The sequence below is a fragment of the Alosa sapidissima genome, chromosome 3 (assembly GCF_018492685.1).
Source record: "Alosa sapidissima isolate fAloSap1 chromosome 3, fAloSap1.pri, whole genome shotgun sequence".
Classification (NCBI taxonomy): domain Eukaryota; kingdom Metazoa; phylum Chordata; class Actinopteri; order Clupeiformes; family Clupeidae; genus Alosa; species Alosa sapidissima.
In genome coordinates this window covers 22,496,979-22,523,423 of record NC_055959.1, presented here as the reverse complement: position 1 = coordinate 22,523,423, position 26,445 = coordinate 22,496,979, and the positions used below count along the sequence as shown (strand labels likewise).

The 26,445-nt window shown below is 39.6% G+C and overlaps 1 protein-coding gene across 5 annotated transcripts in view; it reads left to right on the top strand.

Moving 5' to 3' along the window:
- The window catches only part of LOC121705195 (cation channel sperm-associated protein subunit gamma-like), a 118,562-nt gene that overhangs the window by 23,083 nt on the left and 69,034 nt on the right, over nucleotides 1–26,445 (top strand). For 4 of the 5 annotated variants that reach the window (XM_042086035.1, XM_042086037.1, XM_042086034.1 and 1 more), the window contains 4 exons: nucleotides 4,999–5,148; nucleotides 7,233–7,404; nucleotides 15,678–15,815; nucleotides 15,942–16,022. In XM_042086035.1, the coding sequence (XP_041941969.1) occupies nucleotides 4,999–5,148; nucleotides 7,233–7,404; nucleotides 15,678–15,815; nucleotides 15,942–16,022 (541 nt within the window). The remainder of the gene's footprint in view (nucleotides 1–4,998; nucleotides 5,149–7,232; nucleotides 7,405–15,677; nucleotides 15,816–15,941; nucleotides 16,023–26,445) is intronic. The other variant, XM_042086036.1, reaches the window with a different exon arrangement.

The following is a 26,445-nucleotide window of genomic DNA, read 5'->3' as shown; positions in this document are numbered from 1 at the left end:
TGTGATTTGCTGGAACAGTTTGTTATGTTTTCATGGGCTAGGTTTGCCCAGGTTGTTTTTGTTGCCGTTTTTGGAGCCTGGGCTGTCCACAGAGATCGCGTTTTTTTACAGTGTATTCAGGACACAGACAGCTAGCAGTAGATTAGGTGATGTTTGCAGTAAGTAACATAAAATGTTTTAGCCTAAAAAATGTGTGGCATCGCTTAGAGCACCTTTAAAACAACAAACGAAGCAGATCCTTGCTGTCCATGAAAGTAGCATAGAGACTGGCTAGTCTTATCCAAAAATGGAAATAACAGGTCTTTGAATTGACAAGTGAAAATAGACTGTTGTAGGCCTTTAGTAGCAAATATCGTAGCAAATAGTCTGTGATGACACAGCTATTTAAACATAAATAAACATTTATTTCACTCTCGCTGGAGAACGGGCTGTTGCGCAAACAAATGAATTAGGGTGATGATCTGCATCTCCATTCACCAAAAGCTATGGTTTTGGTAACTCATTCGCACAATCAATAATTTCTGAAAGGTTCTCTCCATTGTTAACGTGAAACATTTCTCCATGTGGGGTAGTGTCAAGCAGTGAAGTGATAGCCTATTGCAGGTAGGTAATGTTCAGACAGAAGACAGGCACTGCTTTCTCTGTTGGTATTTCTGTCCCTCCGAAAACTGCGTTAAAATGGTGTTTTCAAAATGTATTATTTTTTTCCTGGGGAAAAATCCCTGGACCCCCGCTTACATCAAACGCACCCCCTCTCAGAAAATACTTCCAACATCCCTGTCGTGACCTCATGAGCTAAGCCATTAATGAAAGCAAAACAAACATAAACAAAACAGCCAGATGCCTTTTCATAAAATAACAGACACCTTCATAAACAATAACAAGTTTTATCGTGAGATTGCGTGTCGTTTGGAGCAGCGTATCGGTAGGCTATATTAAAAGCAGAAGACTTTTAGTTTGCTTCGGGATTTAGGTCTAATTAACTTTTGGATTGTTTGATTATAGTGCTAAATGTTCAGGAGACGTACTGTAGGCCTATCAGAAAACGAAATGAAAGCTCATCAGGGGGAAGAAAAAACATTGGGTAGGTTAAATATATGGTCCATACTAGGGGTGTGAATCTCTCATGTAAAAGACGATACGATTCACATCTAGATACATGGGCACGATTCGATACAAGAAAAGATACATGTTAATAAAAAACGATTCGGTACGATTTGATGCAATTCGATGCAGTTCAAGAATGGAAAGCATTCTGAAAGATTTATCATTTGCTCAAGGTGCACATTAATGTTATCAATTATCATGGTCATGGTTGTCAATTAGGCAAAAAAAAAATTGACTATCTTTATCAATTAAATATGATTATCTAAACTGAGGTTTGTATCATATACTGTATTGAAATGAAAAAAATAATAGTCTACATTTCATTCAAACACAGCAGCCAAATACAACATAAAAATACATTTTTTTATAGACATTATAGATTGTATAGAGTTATATCTGATTGTTTTCAAGGAGCTGTAGCCTATTGTTAAGGTAAGACAATACCGAAATAAAATAAAACTGTGCTTAAGACACTGTTGGCATTTTCGCATAGCCTACAAGAATAAAATAGGCCTACATATCAATGAACTTTCTGGGCTTATTTTGTTCCAACGGTAGACCTAATATGCAGAAACCAGAAACTCAGTGCCACAAGTCTGTAATAATTTGTGCATCATTTTAGCAGGAGGGCCAAATTATTCTTTAACATTAAGGAAATCCCTTCATCAAACGTAATTGTTTTCGCGCTGGATTTTGAAAAACAAAAGAGTAAAAACGACCGAGTGCGAGTTGTCACGTGCTTAAGTTGCAGTAGATATATGGGTAATGAGGTCCTTTGACAACTTTGGGCAATGAATGTAGCCCAAAACAAACTGCATTACCCACAAATCCGTGCCATGTGTAGTTTCAAAATCGGAAGTGCGATGAACGCGCTGCTTGCAACAACACATTACATTTATATAGCGCTTTTCTCGATACTCAAAGCGCTTCACATGGATGGGGGGACCTCACTAGTAACCACCACCAATGTGTAGCACCCACCTGGGTGATGCACGGCAGCTATTATGCGCCAGAACGCTCACCACACACCAGCTTGAGGTGGAGAGTGAGGGAGTGAATGAGCCAATTAAAGTGGAGGATGATTAGGGGGCCAGATTGAATGAGCCAGGTTGGGAATTTAGCCAGGAGACCGGGGAACCCCCTACTCTTTGCGATAAGTGCCATGGGATCTTTAATGACCACAGTGAGTCAGGACCTCGGTTTAACGTCTCATCCGAAGGACGGCATCTCCTACAGTGCAGTGTCCCCGTCACGGCACTGGGGCATTGGGATCGATCTTTTTGCGTGAAGCCGGACAATTCGAAGTACACTGTACATCTACTCTATAAAAATGATAAAGCAAAGATGATGATTAGCATTACCGTATCTGCTGGTAACATGGATCATGAAGTATGTAGTGATTTGAGTACAAGCTCATCTTTATTGTAGGTTTGGTAATCCAGTTTGTGCTAACAAGCACACACTGACAATAACGCAGGTTTTGTTAAGTTTGTCCTAGCACTAGTTGGTTGGTGTGAAGCTGGGTGAATATATAACACATCTGACCGTATACTGTTAGTACACACAGCAGAGTCCTGCATGGGTCCATTTTTTTAGACCAGCCCCCGCCCGCACCCGAGAAGTTCAGCACCAGATCCCACATCCGTCACCTGTGGTGATATTAAAATTAAATCCGCACCCGCCCGGACCCGTTAATATTTTGCCGAAACATAGCCCAAACCTTGCTGCATCAGAACATTATTCTACATAAAATGGACCTGTTAATGAAACAAAGAGAACAAGAAAAAAACAACCTGAGCCTGCCACTAGCCAACTTTACCTTGACTTCATCCATTGTAGCCTACTCTCTTGCGCTCCAACTACGAGACGGTTATATTGTTTAATGTTTTCACACATAGATGCATCAAACAAATAATTCAAAAGTCGCAGTACTGATGTGATGGGTCAAGTGTCGTATCGTTGACTAAAACACATATTTGCGATGTGGTAATGGTAATTTAGATATAGGCTACAAATATTTCACATATTTTTCAATGATTGTTTTATTTCCATACTGTTTTGGTTCTCATCGTATCCGCCCGCAAGGAGTTCTTTTCTCGCCCGTATACCCGCCCGTACATTTTAGGGACGTCATAATTTACCCGTTTTAGCAACTTTTCTGCGGGTACCCGTCGGGACTCTGACACACAGTATTAGAATTATATCTTTTTGATATATGAACAAAACATGTGACTGACTGTTACGTCTGCCGTAGTTAAAGCCTAGGGGGTATACGTCGACATAACCCATCAATTCTTAACTAACTAAAAAGGTAAACACCAAAATCAGGAAAAGAGCCGAGAGACCTGGAGTTATATTAGGCTTCAAAATAAAAGCTCCAGAAAGACGGTGTTAAAACCCTGCCTCAACAAAACTAACAAAAATAAACACCCACACAAACTCTGTCCATCCACATGTATGCACAATCAACACACAACACAGTTACAAGTCACAAGTCACAATGGCCACCAATCCGCTTCTTGGCACCAAGGGGGCCATCTGAGGGTTTTAAAGGTTGCCCAATTAGCCCGATCAGGAACCCCCACCCCTAAGCAGTCAGGAGTTGGTGGGACCTGGACACAAAGGAGAGCAGAACAGCAGAACACCCAAACACACTACAGCTGTAACACCCCCTACCATAAGAGAGAGTGTGTAGTTTGTTATTTTTCTATTATTATTATTATATATTTTTTTAAAAATTTAAAATCTAAAAAAATGTCAATTCACAAATATGTGTATGATAACTATCCAGTATGGAGTAGCTGAATTCTCAAAATACTAAGAGACTAAAACAGCCCCACCTCACCCATAGGACTTTGAGTCAGTCATAACATTGCCTGATACCCTCCAGGAGCGATACTGAGGAGAGAAGTTGACTGATTGACACCACTCAAAACAGTGTAGAACAAACACCCTATGCTGTAGACAGCTGTTGAATAATCCGTCAGCGGCGTCCATGAAGTGGTCCATGAACTTCTGGTAGATGCAATCAGACACACAAACATCTGTAGTATCACATGACTTCTCCACAACCAGTTTCCACTCTCGGATCTGCACAGAACCACAGAAATAGCCAACATTCAAACATTACAACCAAAAGAGCCAGGCGGATGCACATGCTCAGCTTGCCACTGACATGACCCTAAGGTGCTGGTTCAACCTGAGGGTCTGGATCCTGTGCTGCTCCCCTGCTCCCTCTGCTGAAGTTATTCAACTAGCCAAGGTAGACTTGGTTTTAAATTCTATCACCCCTTTAACTCCCCTTTGGTGTCTGTATTCAACATTCCTCTCACTACATGATTGCTTTGATGTCATTCTGCCCAGTGTTGTGCAGAAATGTGATAAAAATAAAAAGTAATGATTGAATGGGAAAATATCTGGGGGTTCCTGATTGGGGCAGCCATGGCCTACTGGTTAGCGCTTCAGACTTGTTACCGGAGGGTTGCCGGTTCGAACCCCGACCAGTAGGCACGGCAAGGCACCTTACCCCTCACTGCTCCCCTAGCGCCGCTGTTGTTGCAGGCAGCTCACTGCGCCGGGATTAGTGTGTGCTTCACCTCACTGTGTGCTGAGTGTGTTTCACTAATTCACGGATTGGGATAAATGCAGAGACCAAATTTCCCTCAAGGGATCAAAAGAGTGTATATATACTTATACTTATACTATCTTTAACAAATGTGAACTTGAGCATCATTCAAAATTCTGAATCTTTGGTACAAAAATCGCAAGAATGTTTTATTTTTTTTAACTGTGCTTGTGAATTTGTTTATTTTAATCTTTGAGAAGTGAACTTTGAGCTAGTTCATTTAAAGTGGAAACTTGCACAACACTGCTTCTGCCTGTGCTTCATAGTGGTCATCATTTGAAGTATTTGCCGGAAGTCCTTCCCGTCCCTTGTGGTCAACAGCCGACAACGCTCCGGTGATGGTGCTCGCAGCAATCCCCAATTACAAGGGCGTCCTCATTACATCATCCGAGTTTGATCACAGCACTCTCATTGAGGTAACTGGTGACCCAAGACAAAATGATTGTACAACAAACATTTCAGAATATTACTAAAATGATCTACTAACTAAAGCTATGTACTTGTGGTAATTAACAGTTGCTTACCACTCCACACATTTAAACAGTACAAGCTTAAGCAGACACTTTTTTTACCAGCATTGTGTTTATGTAATTGAATAAGACTTGCTACCCAGCTACTTAAAGTAACTCACTATTACTGGTGGCATTTTAGGACGTTTTGCATAATGCACAGTCTAACTAAGGAAGACTAAGTTGAAATGGGCCTATGTTTGACTCCTTGGAGAGAGCCAAATTATTACTTTTTAAGGAAAGATTAGGTATATATATATATATATATATATACAGTACCCTCCAGAATTATTGTCACCTCTGCAAAAGTTGACTAAAAACCGGTATAAAAAAATAATCTGTTGGTGATTTTTTGTAATCTCACTATTTAAAAAAAATGAGGAAAAATCCAACCTTAAAGGTTAAGCAAATTTATTTTGAGAAAAAGGAAAATCTCATAAAGAAATAAATATTTTTAACTAAAACACGTTGCTCACAATTTTAGCGCCCCTGAAAAATTTTACAAAACCTAACAGAAGCATTTTCCTATCTAATTTCAATTTACTTAAGTTAATCAGAGTGTCTGTGAACTTTCAGAAGTAGTTCATGACTTTCTTTTTCACTAAGGTAAGAAAAGAAAGTGACAGAGGCTAAATCCTCTAGTCATTTTTCAACATCAGAAAGACAAGAGAATACACTAAATTTAAATAAAAAGAAAGTGTGTTGACATTTGTAAGTCAGGGAATGTCTAAATTAGGTACTTTGTTGGAAATGCCTATATTTACAGTTAAAACAATGATTTAAATGGTTCTAATCAACTGGAAATGTGACAAACATGCTTGGACAAAGACCCAAGGTTATCTTGCCCCCACGTACAGTATGGAGGATGGTAAGATTCCAAAAAATTCCATAAGAACCACTATTGGAGAGTTACAGACAAAATTGTCATCTTGGGGTCACCAAATCCCCCAAAAAATCTTCAAAAGTGACCTCATTGCTAATAGCTTATTTAGAGGGCACGCTAGATAACAGCCTGTCCAGTCATTTAATTACCAAGGCAAGAGTTACTAAATGGTACAGTGACTTTGTCTGGAAGTGTGGTATATTGTCAGATGAAATGAAAATTGTGCTCTTTGGCTAGAAACACGTTAGATGTGTTTGGCATACTGTATAGAAAAATGACTATACTGAAAAGAATCCTATACCTAATGAGAATTATGGTGGAGGCGCTGTGCTATTGTGGGGCTGTTTTTATTCGGCCTTGGGAATCTAATTAAGGTGCATGGTATCATGAACAACAAGAAAAACATTCTCAAAGGAAATCTGTCAAACTCTGACAAGACACTAAAAGTTAGTCATGATTGGATCATTCATCAAGTCAATGAACCAAAACAAGATCCAGATCAAAACAAATATGGTTTACTGAACACTAAATCAAGCTTCAGCCATTGTTATCTCAGTCCCCTGATCTAAACTCCATAGAAAAATAGTGGGCTGGGTCAAAGAGGAGAATGCACAAGTGTGGACCTAGGAATCTGGACGATCTGGGGTCATCGGTGAATATTACAAGCTGTTTTATTGGCAAAGGGAGGCTTAAGAAGGTATTATAAGCAGGGGTGCCAAAAATTGTGAGCAATGTGTTTTTGTTAAATATTTAACAAAAACACATTGGACGGGAAGGACTTTATGAGATTTTCCTTTTTCGCAAAATAAATTTGCTTCCCTGAGGTTGGATTTTTCCCATTTGTTTTTCATTGTGAGATTACAATAAATCACCATCAGATAATTTTTTATACCCGTTTTTAATCAACTTTAGCAGAGGTGCCAATAATTAAATAAATAAATATATATATATATAGTCCAGTGACTTTAATTTATGTCTCTAAGCTCTCAACAGCAGTTTTTGTGTCATGGACCTTCTAAGAATGCAGTAATATAAAAAAAAAGTGACACACCTATAAAGTACTATAAACTGAAAATCAGCCTTTCGCAATTGCTTATTTCGGTTTCAGGTGGCCATTGAAAGTTGCTGGGTCGGCTCGATGAGATGCCCCCAGGCGGAGTTTGCATTAACGATCCAGGAGGCCATCGCCTTTGAGAGCACCGTCTTTATCAGACAAAACCAACTGCTGCATCAATTTGTTGGAAACTACTCTCTGCTCGCGCTTCAAGCCAGCTCCTCAGGTAACTAACTCAACCTGCCAACCTGCACGTATTTTGCGTACCAGGCACACATTTTCCTATCAGAGTAGGCAGATATGATTTGTTACTTAAAAAGAACTTAATGGACAAATAGCGTAAAGTTGCCTTGGAAAGTTATTATTATCAGTTATGTTATTCCAGTTAGCATTATATTTCCCATGTCACTTATAGTTAAACATGAAGTTGAAAAGTTTTCATAACTGAAAGGCGCTCAGGGAGCACAGACCTTTACCAAGGCCAGATTTATCCATTTCAGTCTGAAAGTGGACTTTGGCTAAACATTTTGAGCGGCCCAGTGATGGGTGTTCATTTATTTTTGTTTTGTAGCATACATGGATTAAAGTTCTCCGTCGTACGACGGATTTCCGTCAAATTGATTTTAGAAATGGCATATTTGAGATCGATGCAGATCTGATGAGAAAAAAAAAGGGTCTATCACCTTTTCTTTTCCTTTTCTTAAGGCAACTACAAATATTAGGTCCGATGAATAAATGTGATGTTAAATGTTTAAAGACCTAATAGTGTTATTGAGAACTTTCTGTGTCTCAATCAGTGACCGCGCAAGAAGATACGTCAGCCATGAGTTTCGCTTTGTGTTGTAGCTACACGTTTGTCTCTATTAGCCTGGGGCGTTTGCTTAAAAAAACACGTCTGGAGTAGTGTTGCATGGTGTATCGATACTAAAAAGGTATCACGATGCCTTCACGCAAAAAACGATAAGATTTCCGACATTTTTAGAATCGATACTTTATTAAAATTAGCGTTCTGTGTCTGCGTGAACTGCTGCTCTCACTGCTCCTTGCACGCATCTAGACAAGTGGGCGTGTCAAGCAGGCAGCTCTGAGTGAGTGAGTGCGCAGCCAACTTCAACATACAGTAGTTCTTTGCAGACCGTCCTCGGCCTTGTGGATAAAACAAAAGGTGAAGTGAAATCTGCAACTATTTCGGATACATCGCGTATAGTGAAGGCAAGCCATCAGAGCCACAGAGGCCCGTTTGTGAAATATGTTTCAAAGTCATTTAAAAGCAGTAGGCTACGCATGGAACTTGGCTAAACACCTCGCAGACATATCCCAACATTTTTGTTCAAAGAACGACAGGTTAACGAATATGCTATAGAAAACACGACTACATGGTTAGTGCCAAGTTCTTCTCTTCTGTTTTCAGTGAAACGAGTATGGTTCTCTGGGATAAAGCGAACTTTCCTTCATCAATGAATTTTGACGAGACATAACGAGCTGTAATTATTTTGACGATACATAACGAGCTGTAATCATAGGGTGTTAACGTGATGAAAGCGCAATGTTCACACCAGAATAACATTACCATAACTTGTAAACAATCTATTTCATGTTCGGTCAGTACTACTGGTACTATTTGTCATGGCATGTAGACTGCAATTTGTTCAGTAAGTATTGCCCTGATGTAGGATAGGCTACCCGAAATGCGCTAATTAAAGCCCACAGCATATAATACCACCAAAGCGTGTTGAGTCCTAATAATAATAGCGGCTTATTGTTACGTGGTAGCAAATCATGTTATCAAAGAAATAGACGTAGGCTAATGTAGGAATGCACACAGACATATTGCAACAGGTAATGGTGTAGGCCTATCTGACGAAGACATGAGTGGTTGGAACGTCGTACTTGTACACTGGGCGAAAAGAAGACTATCCTAACATTTTTCCCTTTGCAACTGTCAAAGAAATCCCATGAACACGGGAAGGCCTAGGGAAGCCTATACTGTACATCAGATGGCCTAAAGATGAGGCCCCTCTGCATAGCATTCAGTGATTTGCATGCAGTAATTTCAACACTGACCTTGATCTAGCCTAGTTTGGCTATTTTAAGCTACTTTATTGGCAAAACACAACACAATGTAAATGAACTATAACAAAAAATAAAGGACTTAATCACACAAAGTAGGCCTACTATTTTACTGACTATAAAAATAATAATTATGTAAGAAGTTTAGAACCCAGAATTGACCTGCACACTACAAAAGTGCACCGAATTCAACACAAATGACTCAATACACTTGGAGGAGGTATGAGTCCTTTCTTTTCCAGATATCTTAGGATTTCGCCATAGTATCGTTTCAGTATCGAGCATTGTGATATTTATGGCAGGTATCGTATCGAAGTCATAATTTTGGTATCGTGACAACATTAGTCTGGAGGACTAACGGTCTAAAAGTAGGATTATAGTGACACAATCGAGACAGCTGATAAGGTTGGCCAATCCGTTTAACTTTTTTGGATATGATACATTGTGAGCTTTATCTGCGAAGGAGATAAGAAGCGTAGGCTGGTATTTGCATGCATTAATGTAGACAATTTCTTACTATCGCAAACTCTTGTCAGGGGAGGTCATTCATTTGGATGCCACCTATGACTTGAACAGATAGCCTGCTATGCCACCCGATGTAGCCTATTATTGTTACACATTATGTGTAAAGCAACGCAATATTAATTGTAGCCTATGCAATTTATTATCCCGTCTGTTATGACATGTCCAATCTTTCACAATTTGGGACGGAAGGTTTTGACTGAGCGTGTTAACATAAAATAATACGGTTATAATACAATCACTGTCATCATCGCTGTTGTGTAAGGGGGTCAATCGTGTTTGTGACGCACAGACAGCCTTATAGCCTATTTTGCTTATGCCTACACTTTTAAAGCAACACCAAAGAGTTTTTTGTACCTTAAAATAATGTTTCCAAAATTGTTTCCGTGGTTCATCAACTCGTAACAGGGTGAACGGCACTTCTGCATTCGCTTCGCGGCCCTCTATTGGCTATAACCGCACTATGTAAGTTTGCCAGATCGGGTAGCGGATCTGTAGTTCGATGGAATGAGACATGAGAAACTACAAATTTGACTTGCATGATGTCCCAATACATCGTACTTTCATAAAATCATGCAACATATTCTACCTTGTCTATGGACATCGTTATTTGCAAAGCCGTTGCTGGATAAACAAATAGCGTGCGTGCGACAGAGGAAAAGTTCTTTGGTGTTGCTTTAACAACAGTAGGTTATGAGTGTATGTTGACAAAAAATAACCATGCAATTAAAATAGTCAACTTAAAACTTTGCTATAAAATATTATTATTAGCTCTCAAGAATGCATTGTTGCTAAAGGAAGGCACAGGTGTCTGAGATAGACAAAACAGTAATGGAGTAAATGGAGATGGGCTTGGCTGTTGGAAACGGGGGAGAACTGCAAGCCATGGTGTAAAGAAATGCAATAGGAAACAGTTTTAGCATGCCACCAATCAGAAGACCGCCATAAGGTTAACGCTTGTGCTTGCGCTCAGAAAGTATGCATGTTCTTTCATAGCGCAACACGACCTGTCCCTCACCATATCGCAACCTCTTGTCAACCTTATACGATCTGTTGCTGAAGACAAAAGCGCCCTCTCCAGATTGTCATTATTAAATGTGCAGACTTCCTGCATGAGCACACACAGTATTGCTGCTCATTGGAAAACTGAGTTGTCTGTAAAACTCAAAACTACCATGTTTTCATGAAATGCTGATGAGGCAACAAATGGAAATATGGACAAAAAAATAAGATCTCCAATGTTCTGATTCGTTACTTTGATGAGGAAATGGGAAGTCTTGCAAACTTGATTTTATAGATTTTACTTGGTGTTGAATTGCATATTAACAAGAAAACAAATCTCCCATTTAAACATTTTTGGCCTAAAGTAATTAAATAAGTGTAAGTTAAAGCCTTTCTACAATATTGCTGCAGTAGAAAATAACAGCAATGGCTAGTCAGCAATGGTCAGGGATGGTACTGAAATATTGTTTTGTTCATCAGGAAAACTCAATCTCAATCAAGAACACTCGCAATTCTCCTTATTCACACGGCGGCTAAAACGAGGCTACAGGGTACACAAACCATAGGATTGTTATGTTCTATGCATTGTAATTATATAGTGTACCCTGTAGCCTCATTTTGGTTTAAACAATGACCACCGTGTGAATAAGGCAAATACTCCCTTTACTTTGCTGTTTGCATCTTTTTGTACAATAAAAACCAATAGGTCGGGACTGCAAAAGGGGTGCCATCTCTGTAGGTAGATATGAACAACGTATGACTTCAAAAAAAAGTTCAGTCAAACAATTTTTTTTTCTTCACTTTAATCCCTAGAAAAATCAGGGGGGGTATATCACATTTTACCTTGGTGTTAGGGTAGCCTACTCTGCACATGTCATTGACAGTGAGTGGTAACTTCAGTCATTTGCAATTATCATGCTAAAAATCCGACACCAGGCACTACACTGATGCCTGAGCCAAAGGGAAAATTATAATAAAAGAGAGAGGCGTTGAACTTTAAAGTCTATAATGTGCCAAATCTGCCAAAATTGTTTCAAAAATATGTCCATAGCAAAAATTGATGCATGCGATCAATTTAGATTAATTAATCACAGAGTATGTATTTAATTTAATGTTTTTAATGTATTTAATAGGTTATTATGTGCTTATCATCCACTATACAGTATGTCTATAATATTGCTAATATTTTTATGGTGTTTACAAAAACATGTTAGATACAATCAGGGATGTGATCAATAAGAAAGAAACAATAAAAGCATCTTGAGATAGTTTCCCATATCTAGCAAAAGACTCCATGTTCAGATTCAAGAATTTAAATGTTTTTGAAGTCAAAATGTACGTTTCTGGTAGAATGTCCTACTTCATATTACTTGATAACTGAGTTATCGGTGTAATTGTCTTATGTCAACACATAAGTATAACATAATGTACAACAACATAGCTAATGGCGGAAACACGAAAATACGACTTTGAGTTCAGTAGGCTATCATTTCAGTTCCTGTTTATCTATTGCACGATGGGTAATAATTTAAAGGAATCTAGTTGCAGTTTTGTAAATAGTGACCCTGCAAGATCCCGAGTCATTGCAAAATCTTAGTCTGTGACTTAAAACTCTACTACTTGTCTTTAGATGTGAGAGGGTTTGAGACTGTAGTCTTTCAAAAATCTTTTCCAAATCTTTTTCAAATCTTTCCAAAGTCTGTCAGTGTAAGGAGGGCTTTAGAGATTATTTATTTATTTAGATAATTAAAGGCGCTTGTTGGGTAACGTCACTTCTATTAACAAAACAGATAGCTAGCTCGCTACTCCCTCCCCCTCCCTCCTGTGCAATCGAAACTCTCCTAAACACGCATCTCGTTGGTAATTTGCTGGAACAGTTTACCGTATTTTCCGGACTATAAGTCGCTCCTGAGTATAAGTCGCATCAGTCAAAAAATGCATCATGAGCAGGAAAAAAACATATATAAGTCGCACCGGACTATAATTCGCATTTATTTAGAAATGTATTTCACAAAATCCAAAACCAAAAACAGAGACTATGTAACTGGATTATTGAGGCCAAAAAGATGCATGTTAATGAAGACGAAGGAGTGAAGGCAGCCAAGAGGAGGGCAGGAAGGTAATTGCAAAGCAAAAGATCCACTGAAAGAAAATGCCATGTGGTAGACCAAAATGTATCTAAAATGTGGAGAATACAACGCAATCAAGCAATTTGGGCGATGTGGAGTCACAAGCTGGCAGCAGATTAAATGCTCACGAGAGAGAAAAAGATGCAGTTTTAAAAGGACGTGACCGAAGCAAGCAGGCGATAGGCCTATAGGCCGACGGTAATTGTAAAGCAATTTACAAAAGATTCACTGAACAAAAATGCTGATATGGTACATGAATATTTTGCTAAAAATGTGGAGAATGCAATGCAATCAAGCATTTTGGGCGATGTGGAGTCACAAGCTGGCAGCAAATTAAATGCTCACGAGAGAGAAAAAGATGCAGTTTTAAAAGGACGTGACCGAAGCAAGCAGGCGATAGGCCTATAGGCCCGACGGTAATTGTAAAGCAATTTACAAAAGATTCACTGAACAAAAATGCTGATGTGGTACATGAAAATTTAACTAAAAATGTGGATAATGCAATGCAATCAAGCATTTTTGACGATGTGGAGAGACAAGCCGGCAGCAGATTAAATGCTGGAGAGAGAAAAAGATGCGGTTTTAAAAGGAAGTGCAGACCGAAGCTGCTGCAAGCAGGTGATATTTTGAAATATTTCACAAAATCCAAGACCAAGAGCAGACAGACTATGTAACTGGACACATTGAGGCCAAAAATATTGAGAATTCTACAGGGAATGTTACTGAAGACGAATGAGTGAATATGGCAAGAGGCAAGCTGAAGGCTGCTGGCAAGGGTCCGACGCTAATTGTAAAGCAATTTACAAAAAAATCACTGAACAAAAATGCTGATGTGGTACATGAAAATTTAGCTAAAAATGTGGAGAATGCAATGCAATCAAGCATTTTGGACAATATATTGGCACAGGCTGGCAGCAGAACAATTGCTTGGCTGGCCACCTCCGAGAGAGCGAGAGAAAAAAAGATGCGCATTTAACCCATTCGTGCTGGATGCTGCACGACGCAACATTCTATCTCCCGCCTGTTGCTGCATAGTGCAGCATTGACTCTCCCGCTGGTTGCTGCGTAGCGCAGCATGCTTTTTATTTCATGTTTCTAGGTGTACAGAGACTTAGATATTAAGGTTTTGGTAGACGTTGACAATTCTTAGTATTTTTTCAGAAAACCCTCAGGAAATGAGGTTATTTAGTTTAAAATGCCATAGGATTCTATAGGCGTTTTAAGCTGGCATATTAGGAGTAAATGGGTTAAAACCAGGGTCTAAATTCCAGCGCGGGATTGCGGGTATTGGGAAAAAATTATTACTTAGTATTGAGCATAATAATAAAAGTCCCGCAAATCTAGCCATCATAATGCGAGAAATTCCACACATTTTACAGCGCTGTCTGACGTTAATATAATAATAGAGTGGCCTGAATGCGGGACTATTGACGGACACACACATGCGCGCGCAGGACCACTTTGGGGGTGCCTCTCTCTCGTTGCTCTCTCTCTCTCAGCAGGATTTGTCACCGCTGAAGTCAAATTATAGCCTAGGTGCTTCAACATCAACCGCTATCGTCAGGAAAGGAAAACAAACGTTTAGCAATCAGGAATTTTGCAAACACAGAAGCATGACCGCCTATAACGCGAGAGAACGTGGATGACTTCTCCATTTCACGATGTAATCGTTTGCGGACGTGAACAGACAAAGACACGGAGCACACAGTAGGCCTATACTTTCACTTTCTGTGCGTATTCATTACGTGAAAGATAATTAGTAGCAAAACAGCGCTCAAATATTAGGCTACATGGCCTATTAGGCTACATGGAATGTTTAGGAGACTCGTAAATCCTCAAATTTAGGCTGCGCAAAGCACAGCACCTTTATTTGGCCATGGCTTGTATTCGAGTCAGCTATATAGTCCTTTATGTCTTGCGTTTTATTGTGAGACATAGGCCTACTTTTTGTTTGGAGCGGCATGGGTAGGCTATCAAAGCAGATGTTCAATTTGAGATTTAATTTACGTTTGGACTGTTTGATTATATTGCTAAATATCGGGACTGATGACCACTGAAATCTGTCGGGTATTTAATGGCTCACTATTCATTTTCATATAGTGTCGGGATTTCGATTGCCATCCACTTATTGTTGAGGTCTAAGATAGCCTAAATGTAGTTATTTTTTAAATTATGCATGATTTACTTTTTTATAAAATTCATAGGCTGATGCCTGGCAGCAACAATTGTGTTTAAATGTAGGTTACTGCTTCAGCCTCTAGCTCAGAAGGGAGCGGCATGCAGCTTGAGAGCAATGAGAGCAACGTGTTAGAGACTCATGGTGTAGGACAATGACTTTTCATTGGCAACACTACCAACCGACAATATATAATAATAATATTTAATAATATATGTAGCATTATTTACAGTGTCATGAAAAATAATGTGCACTCATGCTAAAGTTGACTAAAAAAAAAAAAAAAAACATGTTTTGGAAGTTGATCTTAATGCCTTAAATGCAAAAATGAGGAAAAATCCAACATTTCAGGACACTAATTTTCTTTGTGAATGAATAATGTATCGTACATGAATAAATGTTCTTTCTTAAAATACAGGGGGCATAAGTATACACAAGTATGTTAAATTCCCATAGAAGCAGGCAGATTTTTATTTTTAAAGGCCAGTTATTTTATTTTTCATGGCACTGTATTTCATACTGCATGACACACCAAGGAATTACATAGTTTAATAAAAAATATTTGTCAATAGCCTGCCTTTCTGTCCCTATACCCTCCAGATGCATGGGAGCAAGTGTTGCGCTCATTTTGTGTGGAAAAGCTGGTACCTGTGCCCACATCCAATACGGGGAATGAATTTTTCTACATTCTTGGTGGAGGTGCTGATATGGGGACTCTGTATCGAGCTGACATTCACGGTCAGGTTTCACCAGCTGAAATCACGCGCACACACACACATTGTTTTTTTTGTTGTTGTTTTTTAAAAAAAAAAAAAAAAATGTTTACACTGCTCTTTAAGTATCATTGTGTCTTTTGCTGTCTAGATGGTGACACTACATTTACAGAGTTGCGAGACACTAATGGTCGAACAATATGTGAATATATGGTTTACAGCTTGGGAGTATGTGAGTATTTACTTTGTTCACTACAGTACCCCTAATGTATACCACTGGAAAGTTAATTTGTAAGCATGTTGGTGTGCATTTAACTCAATTCCATTTAATTTCTATAGTCTCACAACATGTAAGGGCTTTTTTTTGTTTGAAATCTACTAGCCTCCAAGTTCACTCTGCTAAGGTCTTATCACAACGTAGTCAATTATGGAGACCAAACTGTTCAATTAAGTTATGCACAAACATGTAAGAAGCCGTATCTCTAAGCTAAAGTTAGAATACTGTTGGGTTAGAGAGGTTAACACTAGGAATGCACCGAATCCTAATTTTTAAGGTTCGGCCGAATACTGGATCCATTATTTAAAGCCCTCCTGTGTAAGAATTTCTCCCATCGAGTGGTAGTATTACTATTTTCTTTCAGTAAACTGTGTGTACACAAACAATGTTCTCAATGCTGGAGTTAATGTGTAGAGACCCTAGTGATACTTCGATCAAAGTTTCATGTTGTGTCGAGCCTTCTTAGTGTTTTAAAAATAGCGAATTTGATGTGGTAATGCATCAAAATAGTAGTGCCCCTAGCAATCCCATTCAAAAGGCCATTTGACCCGAAAACGACAATATGGTCAAGCTTAAAAGTGGCGCTTCCGATGTAATTATGCTTTTAAACGAAAGTTTGACTCGGGTACATTCACAAAAATACCCTAGGTTGCATTTTGGCGAGAGTTACTCTTTAAGATTTGGCCGAATCCTGAACCGAATACCGAATCCCAGTCATTTCTGTTATGAATGCATAAAATGCAGTAAACACCGGCAAAAACTGAAATTGAAAAAAAGGTGTCATGAACAAAGCATGAAATGCCATTAACAAAGCACTCTTTGTCCTTTTTCATTCACAGTATTGGTAGAAATTGATATGAAACAAAACAAAAATGACACAGAAAATTATTGTTCACAATTCATTGAAAATGAAAGCTTAATGTCATAGGCCATAGGTCATTCCGCTTGTGAGCTAAATAATTACACTTATCTTCAATGTCATTACATGGAATTGGTGGTGTGTAGGTCTAATTGAGTTCCTGTCACTTTCAGTTTTAGGTTACTGTGTGGATGCAATTCATAATGTTTTCTATGTCATTAGTTAAAATAAAGGTTGAAAAACCGAACAACTAATGGCGGCCTTACATTGTACGATTTTGGTCTGTTTTCACAGTCGGCGACTACATTTCCAAAGTCGGACAGATATCATGGGAGTTGTACTGGAATCGCAGCGCGCTCCCGTCAGCTAGATCGTTAAGTGTAAGGTGCCAATCTTAGCGGTTTTAAGTCAGTCGAAGTCAGTCCTTTTCTAGTTTTGCCGTTACGACAATATCAAACATGTTTGATATTATCGCAAGTCTTTCTAGTCGTGGCTCATGCAAATAGTGACGTGAACTATAAAAACACCAAACAGGAAGGGGCAAAGTAGGTGACAGCTGTAGCCTATATGATTATTTGTTATTCTTATAATATTTGTAATTTCTTATGCATATTTAGTTGGCTCTTCCACATGACAGAACAACTCTATATCGGTTAGGGATGTCACGCATGAAACAATGCTGCAGAAACACGAAAATACGACTTTGAGTTTAGTAGACTATCATTTCAGTTCCTGTTTATCTATTGCACGATGGGTATTAACCCTTAGAACCCTAAGCTGTTTTTAGGGCATTTTCACTACCTTTATTCATAAGGATTTATTCTGGTCATTGTAAGTGCCACACACACATATTATATATTGTTTTTTTCAGCAGAGTCTAGGCTATTCAGATCTGCCATTATTTCATGTATTAGTACTAGCATTGATTTGATTTTGATTTTTAAAGAATTAAAATATAAAAATCATATTATAAAAATTATTAGATTTTGACCCGTATCTCACCACAGCAAGCTCATACCTCTACATGCATTTCATGTGTGTGTAGGGTAGACTGTCCTGAAACGGGCAATATAATTGCCATGTTGGAGGGATACTCTGGGGCTGAGCAATTTACAGAAATATGTGGTGTGTGATTTACGGAAATAAATGCCATTTTTTTATTTAGCGATGAAAAATGACCATTCTGCGCTCCATATCTGTGACACGAACTGATCTGACCTGACTTGACCCAAGTTTGCCTGTTAGCATGTGTGACTATGGTGTATGCACTCATGATGATTCTCAACTTTTTACTGCATTGCCATGAACAAAGTAAAGGCAAAAAAAGGTGTTTCTTTTTTGAACAAATTGGGATGCAATGTGAGCCTTGAATTGGATGCCATGCAGGAATTCGCTAGGATCTCAAAACCGGATTATGAACATGTTTTGCCATAGAGAAACACACGATAGCGTTGGATTATAAACATGCTTTGCCACAAAAACAGACAAAAACGTGGGGTAAGTCCAGCTATATGAAGTTATTATTTTGCTGTCACTTCGTCTGTTTTATAACCCAGAAGGATGTATTTGGTATCAAATGATAGCTCTGTGTCTCCTCTTTCATCTAACATACGTGGCATATATATCCGATCACGGGTCCGCGAGTAATTACTCCGAGAGTAATGGGTGTGCAGCGTTGGTTTGTGTACATGACGTTAATATTTTGCAGTCACTTCGTCTGTTTTTATAAGCAAGAAAGAACGATATCCATGATACCAATGGATAGCCCTGTTCCCCCTCTTTCATCTGATATGCTTGCCATATCTATGCGATCATGGGTTCGCGAGTAATTCAAACGAGAGTAATGGGTGCGCAGGTGAACGCAGAGAAGTATAGACTTTAAATATGATGCAATTTTATTTAATTTCATGATTTTTTTTTTAATTTTCATTTTTTATCGTACAGACAAGTGCGTAGTCTCTTTGGAAAGCCCCACTTCTTCTCTGTCATAAAATAAAGGTTTTATCTCGTTGTGATGAACAGTCGCGGAGCAATGTAACAGAGAAGAAAGGGTGTGTTTTTTGACGCACTTTGCGTCAATCGGGTTCTAAGGGTTAATTGTAAATAGTGACCCTGCAAGATCCCTAGTCATTGCAAAATCTTAGTCTGTGACTTAAAACTCTACTACTTGTTTTTAGATGTGAGAGGGTTTGAGACTGTAGTCTTTCAAAAATCTTTTCCAAATCTTTGCAAATCTTTCCAAAGTCTGTCAGTGTAAGGAGGGCTTTAAAGGAAATCTCTTCGATCATAGGAGATAAGTGTCTTACAGTGATCATCTCTATATAATTTTGTTGAGCACTACATGAATGACAAGCAGACATGACGTGTATTGAATAGTTAGCTAGAAGGAGCTGTCTCCAATGGTTGTGTAGCCCATTACTCAAATGCCATTAATTCCAGCAGTAGCCTAATTTCACAGCCTAGGTAGGTTGAGTGATGCAAGCCAGTAGATCAGTTAACCTACTGAATGAATAGTGTATCGTAAACAGGGAATCAAAAAAAATGTTTTTATCTTTTTTTAAATTTTTGTAAAAAACTGCGTGTTCAAAATTATTCATACCCTTTTTAAACAATCACTGGAAACATCTTTATTTACCACCACAGCTCTCAAAATGGTTCATATAATACCCACCAAGCCTTTTCATGTCTCTACAATGATTGTAGACTGCACCTTTTTAGCAGCAATCTGGGATTTGAGGCAGGAACGATTATTTGCCATCACTTTGGCCTTGTGCTCACTTTTTTGACGGATTGAGGTCCGCTCTAAAATGTTGATATTGTTCTCTGTATATAAGTATATATACTCTTTTGATCCCGTGAGGGAAATTTGGTCTCTGCATTTATCCCAATCCGTGAATTAGTGAAACACACTCAGCACACAGTGAGGTGAAGCACACACTAATCCCGGTGCAGTGAGCAGCCTGCTACAACAGCGGTGCTCGGGGAGCAGTGAGGGGTTAGGTGCCTTGCTCAAGGGCACTTCAGCCGTTCCTACTGGTCGGGGTCCGAACCGGCAACCCTCCTACAAGTTCGAAGTGCTAACCAGTAGGCCAGAGCTGCCCCTGTTAACTATTTCTTGCCTTGTTTGGCTGTATGTTTTGGATCATTGTGTGGTTTAATGTTCAAATGCTGCCTTTTGGGGCAGCCATGGCCTACTGGTTAGGGCTTCTGCCTTTGGGCTTGCCGGTTCGACTTCACTAATTCACGGACTGGGATAAATGCAGAGACCAAATGTCCCTCACGGGATCAAAAGATATACTTACTTACTAACTTACATAGGCTACTATTGGGGCAGGTTTCTCAGCACACTGCCTGATCTTTTCCTCCTAATCTTAATGTAGCCTCTTGTTTTAGTGTTACCGTTTACAGTACTTTGAGAAAGTCACCAGGTCCCCCTGGTTAAAAAAAAGACATGGTGTCATTTGGGTTTAATGCTTCCCTTTTTTATGCCAATCTCAGGCCATGTCCCTGGGTCAAAAAAATCCAGCGAAAGCTAAATTATTTGGCCAGGTGTGCCCTTATAAAGAGTGGAGAAGAAAAATAGAATGAGAATTCTTTCATCAATTCTGTGGTGGTGTCTTACTTAATGGGCATATTTATTGAAGTAATCTAAAAGTAATCCTAAAGTAATCAAATTACGTTACATGTTTTTGGTAATCCAACTGATTACGTTACTGATTACAAAAATTGCCATGTAATTTGTAGTCAGTAATGGATTACATTTCAAAGTAATCTGACCCAACCCTGGTCGTAAATAAATAAAAAAATGTTCTTCCTTAACCCATTTAGGCCTAAAACGCCTGCTAAAAAGGGCCTTTTTATGCCTAAATACTTTTCTGTAAACCCCCTCTCAAAACCTGAGGGTTTTCAGAACAATATGTCAAAATATGTCAACGCTTGCTAAAACCTTAATTTCTCAGGCACTGTAGCAGATAAAAACATGAGATAAAAAGCATTTGAGAGCTTACTTCCTTGGCTTTCAACCTGACTTGCTTGGGCATAATCCTCAGATGCATTTTTTTTAAAAATCAAGAAACATCAAAAACATCAAGAAATATAAAACATTTTAGTAAATCATTAACAATCTGTTTTTATTTCATACATTTGAGGTACCAAAGTGACACATGAACATCACTGAAACAAAGATATAGAAAAGAACCAAAAACAAAACAGAGTGTTTACCTAAGAATTAGTTGTTTGTTGTATTATTTGAATGTCGCTTTAGATAAAATTATCTTGAGAAACCATATAATCATAACTTGGTGGTGAGTGTACAAATTAACAGAACAGTACAGTCTCAAGTCTCAACACAACTCATCATTTACTGTCGAATGCTGCGGTAATGCTTTCCAAAGCACTCAATGTGCAGTGGCACATTGCACTGTCTGCAGCCATACACTGTTGCACCAGGACGGGCCTCAGTGCCACTCTTCGACAGTGAACATTCCCTGCAGATCTTCCTCTTCTCGAAGATTTTTTCACAGTCGTGCTCGGCTGAGGCTGTCACAGGTGCTGCGGCGCACTGAGGAGCACTCTTTGCTGTCACAGGGGTGATAAGTTCCTGTGCAAGGTCCTCCTGCCACTCTTTGTAGCCACCCTTGTAGGCTCCAGCACTCCTTGCAGCAATGTAAGAGTTGTAGCAGCTGACCGACAGGAAAAAGAAAAAGAGCCTCCGCCACCATTTTTTGGACCGATGCTGGAACTGATAGGAGCTTACCATCTGATCCAGTAGATCGACACCTTTCATGTTCTTCTGGTAGTCAGAAAGGCACGCTGGCACTGTGACCTCTGTCTGGATGTCTCCCTGTCTTCTCCTGACAGTTCCTTCTGCCATTGGCTCATGGTAATTTGACAGTACCAAAACAACCTTTGTATCCTGCCAAGCACAGAAGGTTAGGTCATTCTTCTGAGACACTTGGTACTGATGCTTATCCATGGCAGGCGGTTTTGGGGGGATTCCCTTTCTGTTTGATCGAACGGTGCCACACGCATACAGACCATGAGCTTTCAAATCTTCAAAAAGCGGCACCCCAGAATAAAAGTTATCCATAAAAATGGAGAGATGGAACCCAAAGTATGGTCTGGCCAGATCCATCACAACACGGTGTGCAAGGCCCTTCTCACTACTCCCTCCCTCACTTCCGGTGTAGACTTGGAAGTTTGATACATACCCAGTGGAGCTCTCAGCCATGACCCACACCTTGATGCCCCACTTGGTGGGTTTGAGAGGAAGATATTGGCGGAAAGCGAGTCTCCCCTTGAATTTCACCATACTTTCATCAACACTCACAAACCCATCCACTTCATACAGTTCCTGGAATCGATCTTTCAGGTAGTCGAGGTACCATCTGACTTTCCAGAGCTTGTCAGCGCGTTTCACATCATTGCTGTGGTTGTCTTGCAAGTGAAGATACCTGAAAATGCAACAAGTTGGACAGTAAATTACACATTATTGTTGTTATTATTATCATGAGCTTTCATTGTCATGTGTTTGAATAATTACACTTTATCAGTCATCATAATTATTACTGTCATCTATCATGACCTACCATTTTCATTTGTACTTATGTATGTTTTATGTATTATTATCAATCATCAGACACCATAATTATCATCATCCATCATAAGCTAGCAGTGTCTATTGCATCATATTTATTTATATCTTGAATATTTATTGTTGTTATCCATAATCATGAATTATTATCAATCATCATCTTTAGACATTTAGGCTATTTATTGTCATTAGTATTAGCATCAAACCATTATTACCATTGTCATCGTTGTATTTCATATCATGTGACATCCCCATTATCATCATTACAAAAAGCTAGTTGGCTAGCTATCTCCACAATCAGTATAAAAAATATTATTGTCATTGGTATTATTTATTATTATTAGCCTACCTCCAGATGATGGCAAATCTGTCCCTTGAAATGGCTTGGGGGATGGTCGTTCGAAAAAGCCACTTTTTCTGACGCCAGAAATCTCTACGTGATGGCAGTTCAAGAATGCCCATGGCAAGACACAGTCCAACGAAGGTCTTCATTTCTACAACTGTGACGGGTACCCACTTGCTGTTTGATGGAGTTGCGCTCCGTGTTTGTTCAGCATACAGATTCGTTTCTGTTACAAGTCGCATCCACAACTCTTCCGTGAAAATATGAGAGAATACCTGTATTGGTGTAACAACATCTGGAAGTTCTATCTTGACACCTGGTTCGCGATTGTACAGGATCTTCTCACGTGAGTGAAAGTTGTCAGTCTTCCATTCTTCTTGAAAGCCAACGAAATCGCGCATATCCTCCTCTCCCTCTTGAAACATCGCCAATATCCACTGCTCTCTAACTACGCGATCGGCTGGTACATCGACATCTAAATCATCTGGAATATCATTTAAATCCGGTCCTGTGTCATCCTCCATAATTTCATTAAAATTCGAATCAACTACTTCGTCAATATCACTTCCTTCACTTGAGTCAGCCATGACGGATCGCTACGGTGTTTAAAATTTTCACCAAAACATACTCCACGTGTAGGCTTATTTCGACCAATCACAAAGCATGTTATTAGTTTTAAAAAAATCCCGAAGCATCTCCGTCACTCACCCCAAGGATATTTCAGCCAATCACAGTACATATAATTGACCATGTGCCTCGAAAAAGACGACAACGGTCAAAATGACACAGACGCGTTTGCCGGCCTTAATGGTAACTACGCATAGATGCGTGATCCCGTCTTAAAGGTAAACACGCACAGATGCGTGATCCGGTCTGAATGGGTTAAAGGGATATTCCACCATTTGGGGAATTACTCATTTTTCCCCTCCCCTTGAGTTAAACAATTGATTTTTACCTTTCTCCAGTTCATCCAGCCGTTCTCTGAGTCTGGCGATACCACTTTTAGCTCCAGCCTAGCATAGATCATTGAATCCGATTAGACCATTAGCATCTCGCCTGCTAGCATCACGTTTAAAAGTGAATAAGATTTCCGGTAATTTTCCTATTTAAATCTTGTCTCCTCTCAAGTTAGAAAGTGTAATAAGACCAACGGAAAATGAAACGTGGCGATTTTCTAGGCTGATTTGACATGGAACTATACTCTCATTCAGGCGTAATAATCCAGTCACTAACCAATCCGTCTGCTGCAGCTCAACCTTGTTGCTGGAAGTTAGCCTACGGGGACTATTTTCAGGTGCTGCATGATATCATTGTGCTGCTGCGCCCATGGTGTTCCTTGATTATTACTATTATTAAAAGCCTAACTTTTGCGACTGTGCACACATTCTAACAGCGACAGAAACATTGTAGGATTCGGTTTGGTTGATAAAACAGGGTTCGGCAGAATCCGAACCCTATCAAAGAGCTCAATATCGACCACTCATGCAGGGAAAATGAACAGTCCAACCAGTAGCCTACAGTGGGCATCGCTTTCAAATGGCCACTTCAGTCGCGCATTACGAGGCGTGAAGCTGCATGAAGGTGCGTGAAGCTTTAGTACCACTTTCAGCCACTGTGCGTCGCTCTGCCACTGTACATCGCTCTGCCTGCCGCCCCTTCTGAAAAAGCTCGATTTACCTCGATTTAGGCTACTTGGGTATGGCTTAAGGCTTGACTACACGGTGGTAACGAAAATTTGAAATTTGCTGTCTACGTTATTGTCAGTGTTGGGGTAACGCAACTACGCAAATCAAAACAGTGGTGTGATAATTGAGCCAGTAGAGAAATAACTGTTCAGAATTAATCTGTAGCCTTGGGTAGGCTTCTGCGACGTTTTTAACAGGCTACGCTATAGAGGCTTAGACAACTACAGTATGACCCACGTTTTGTCCTTGTTAGTTTACGCAAACCAAGCCAAGAAGGCTGATTCTGATTTTGATAATATGATCTGCACAAAAGATAAACTTAGGTAAACAACAATGTCAATATTGTTGTCAAAATCTTAACCCAGATTCGAACTCTTGGACAGGGGACTGGTAACTGCTGTGCAACGGCGGCTGTCATCTGCCGGCCTCAACACAATGCGCCACAGAAGTATGTGCAGGTGCCCGTTCACGTGCTACTAAACGTCATTAACTACCTTAGTCCAGACTACTGAAATTTGGAAACTATTATGGTCCAAACTTACAGTACTATGTAAGTACGACAGCTTTGGGAAACAGTCATAACTTACATGTTGGTTAGTTGAACGATGCATCCTGTTAGTAAAAAGCCAACCTCCGTAGTTGTACGGGAAACACACCCCAGATCAGCTTGTAGGCCATTATCAATCTGTTTATTTTATTTTATGAAGCCTACACAGTAGATCACATGCCACATTTTCACTTTCAATAGACAGATGCAATAGCCATTGGTCAAGTATTGAGTATAAAGCAATTAAGATAGTATGAAGTACTTTTTGTATAGGGTACTATCATAAAAATTTGTTAAAACGAATAGTATTTTGCAACTTGACAAAACACTGGATTAAATATTGTAGGCACAGGAGAAAACTTCCATTGGTCCGTGGGGAGATCACATGCCAGTTGCCTCTCCCATCAGTGCTATGAATCGTTCGGCTGTGAGCTTGTTTCACCAAAAAAAACTCTATTGCAGATATCAATGCGTCTTTGTTCATGGGTTTGGCCTCACAGCAGAGGCTTAGACAACTATGACCCACGTTTTGGTTTCGTAATTTGCCCTACTTATTGACTGCAATGAGTCAATTGACTGCTTGACAGGTTATTTTTATTTTTCTGTACAATAAACAAATACATCTGCTTTATGCTGCAGAATTACGCACTTGGCCAGCCTATAGAACGGGCACATTTTGAAGAGAATAGAGAATGTACGGACGCAAGAATCTGTAGGCTATTTGTGGCTGGTTACCAACAAACAATGTTGGCAAACAATGCAGCAGGCAGCAAATGTAGAAGAGTCATTTCCAGTGGAAGAACAAAATGCTGAATGAAGCCCAAAGATAGCCCAAAGGCATATCTGGCAAGTTGTTATTTTTTGAAGACGTAAATGGTTGGGCTATAGGCCTAGTTTGCAAGACATAAAGCGTGAGCATGCCACACTATCCACAGCTGTGGTAGCGGGGGTAGGAGGATTGCTAGTGCAGGTTAATGCAGGATTTATATACAATTCTTCAACAGAAGGCCTGCCTCGAATGCAGGCTTGCCCAAAAAAAAGGCCTGTGGTTTGCGCAGCCTACAGTAAGTAGGTCTTAGTGAGTTAGGAGTCCTCTAGACTTCTTTTAAGCTGTCTCAGAGGTGGAAAGTTGCGTTCGTTGGGGGCAGGGCCGGATTAACAATTCATAGACCCTTGGGAACAAATGTCTGATGCCCCCCGCCCCCCAGCCAACGTGAATCGGGCGGTCAGTTAATAGGCCCATTTAAGGCACGCGCATCTGTGAGGCCAAGCCTCACCAAGTAGCCCGTTTGTTTACAACTAACATTACATTTAATTAAACTGCTTATAGGCTATGCCAAAATAGTTTCAA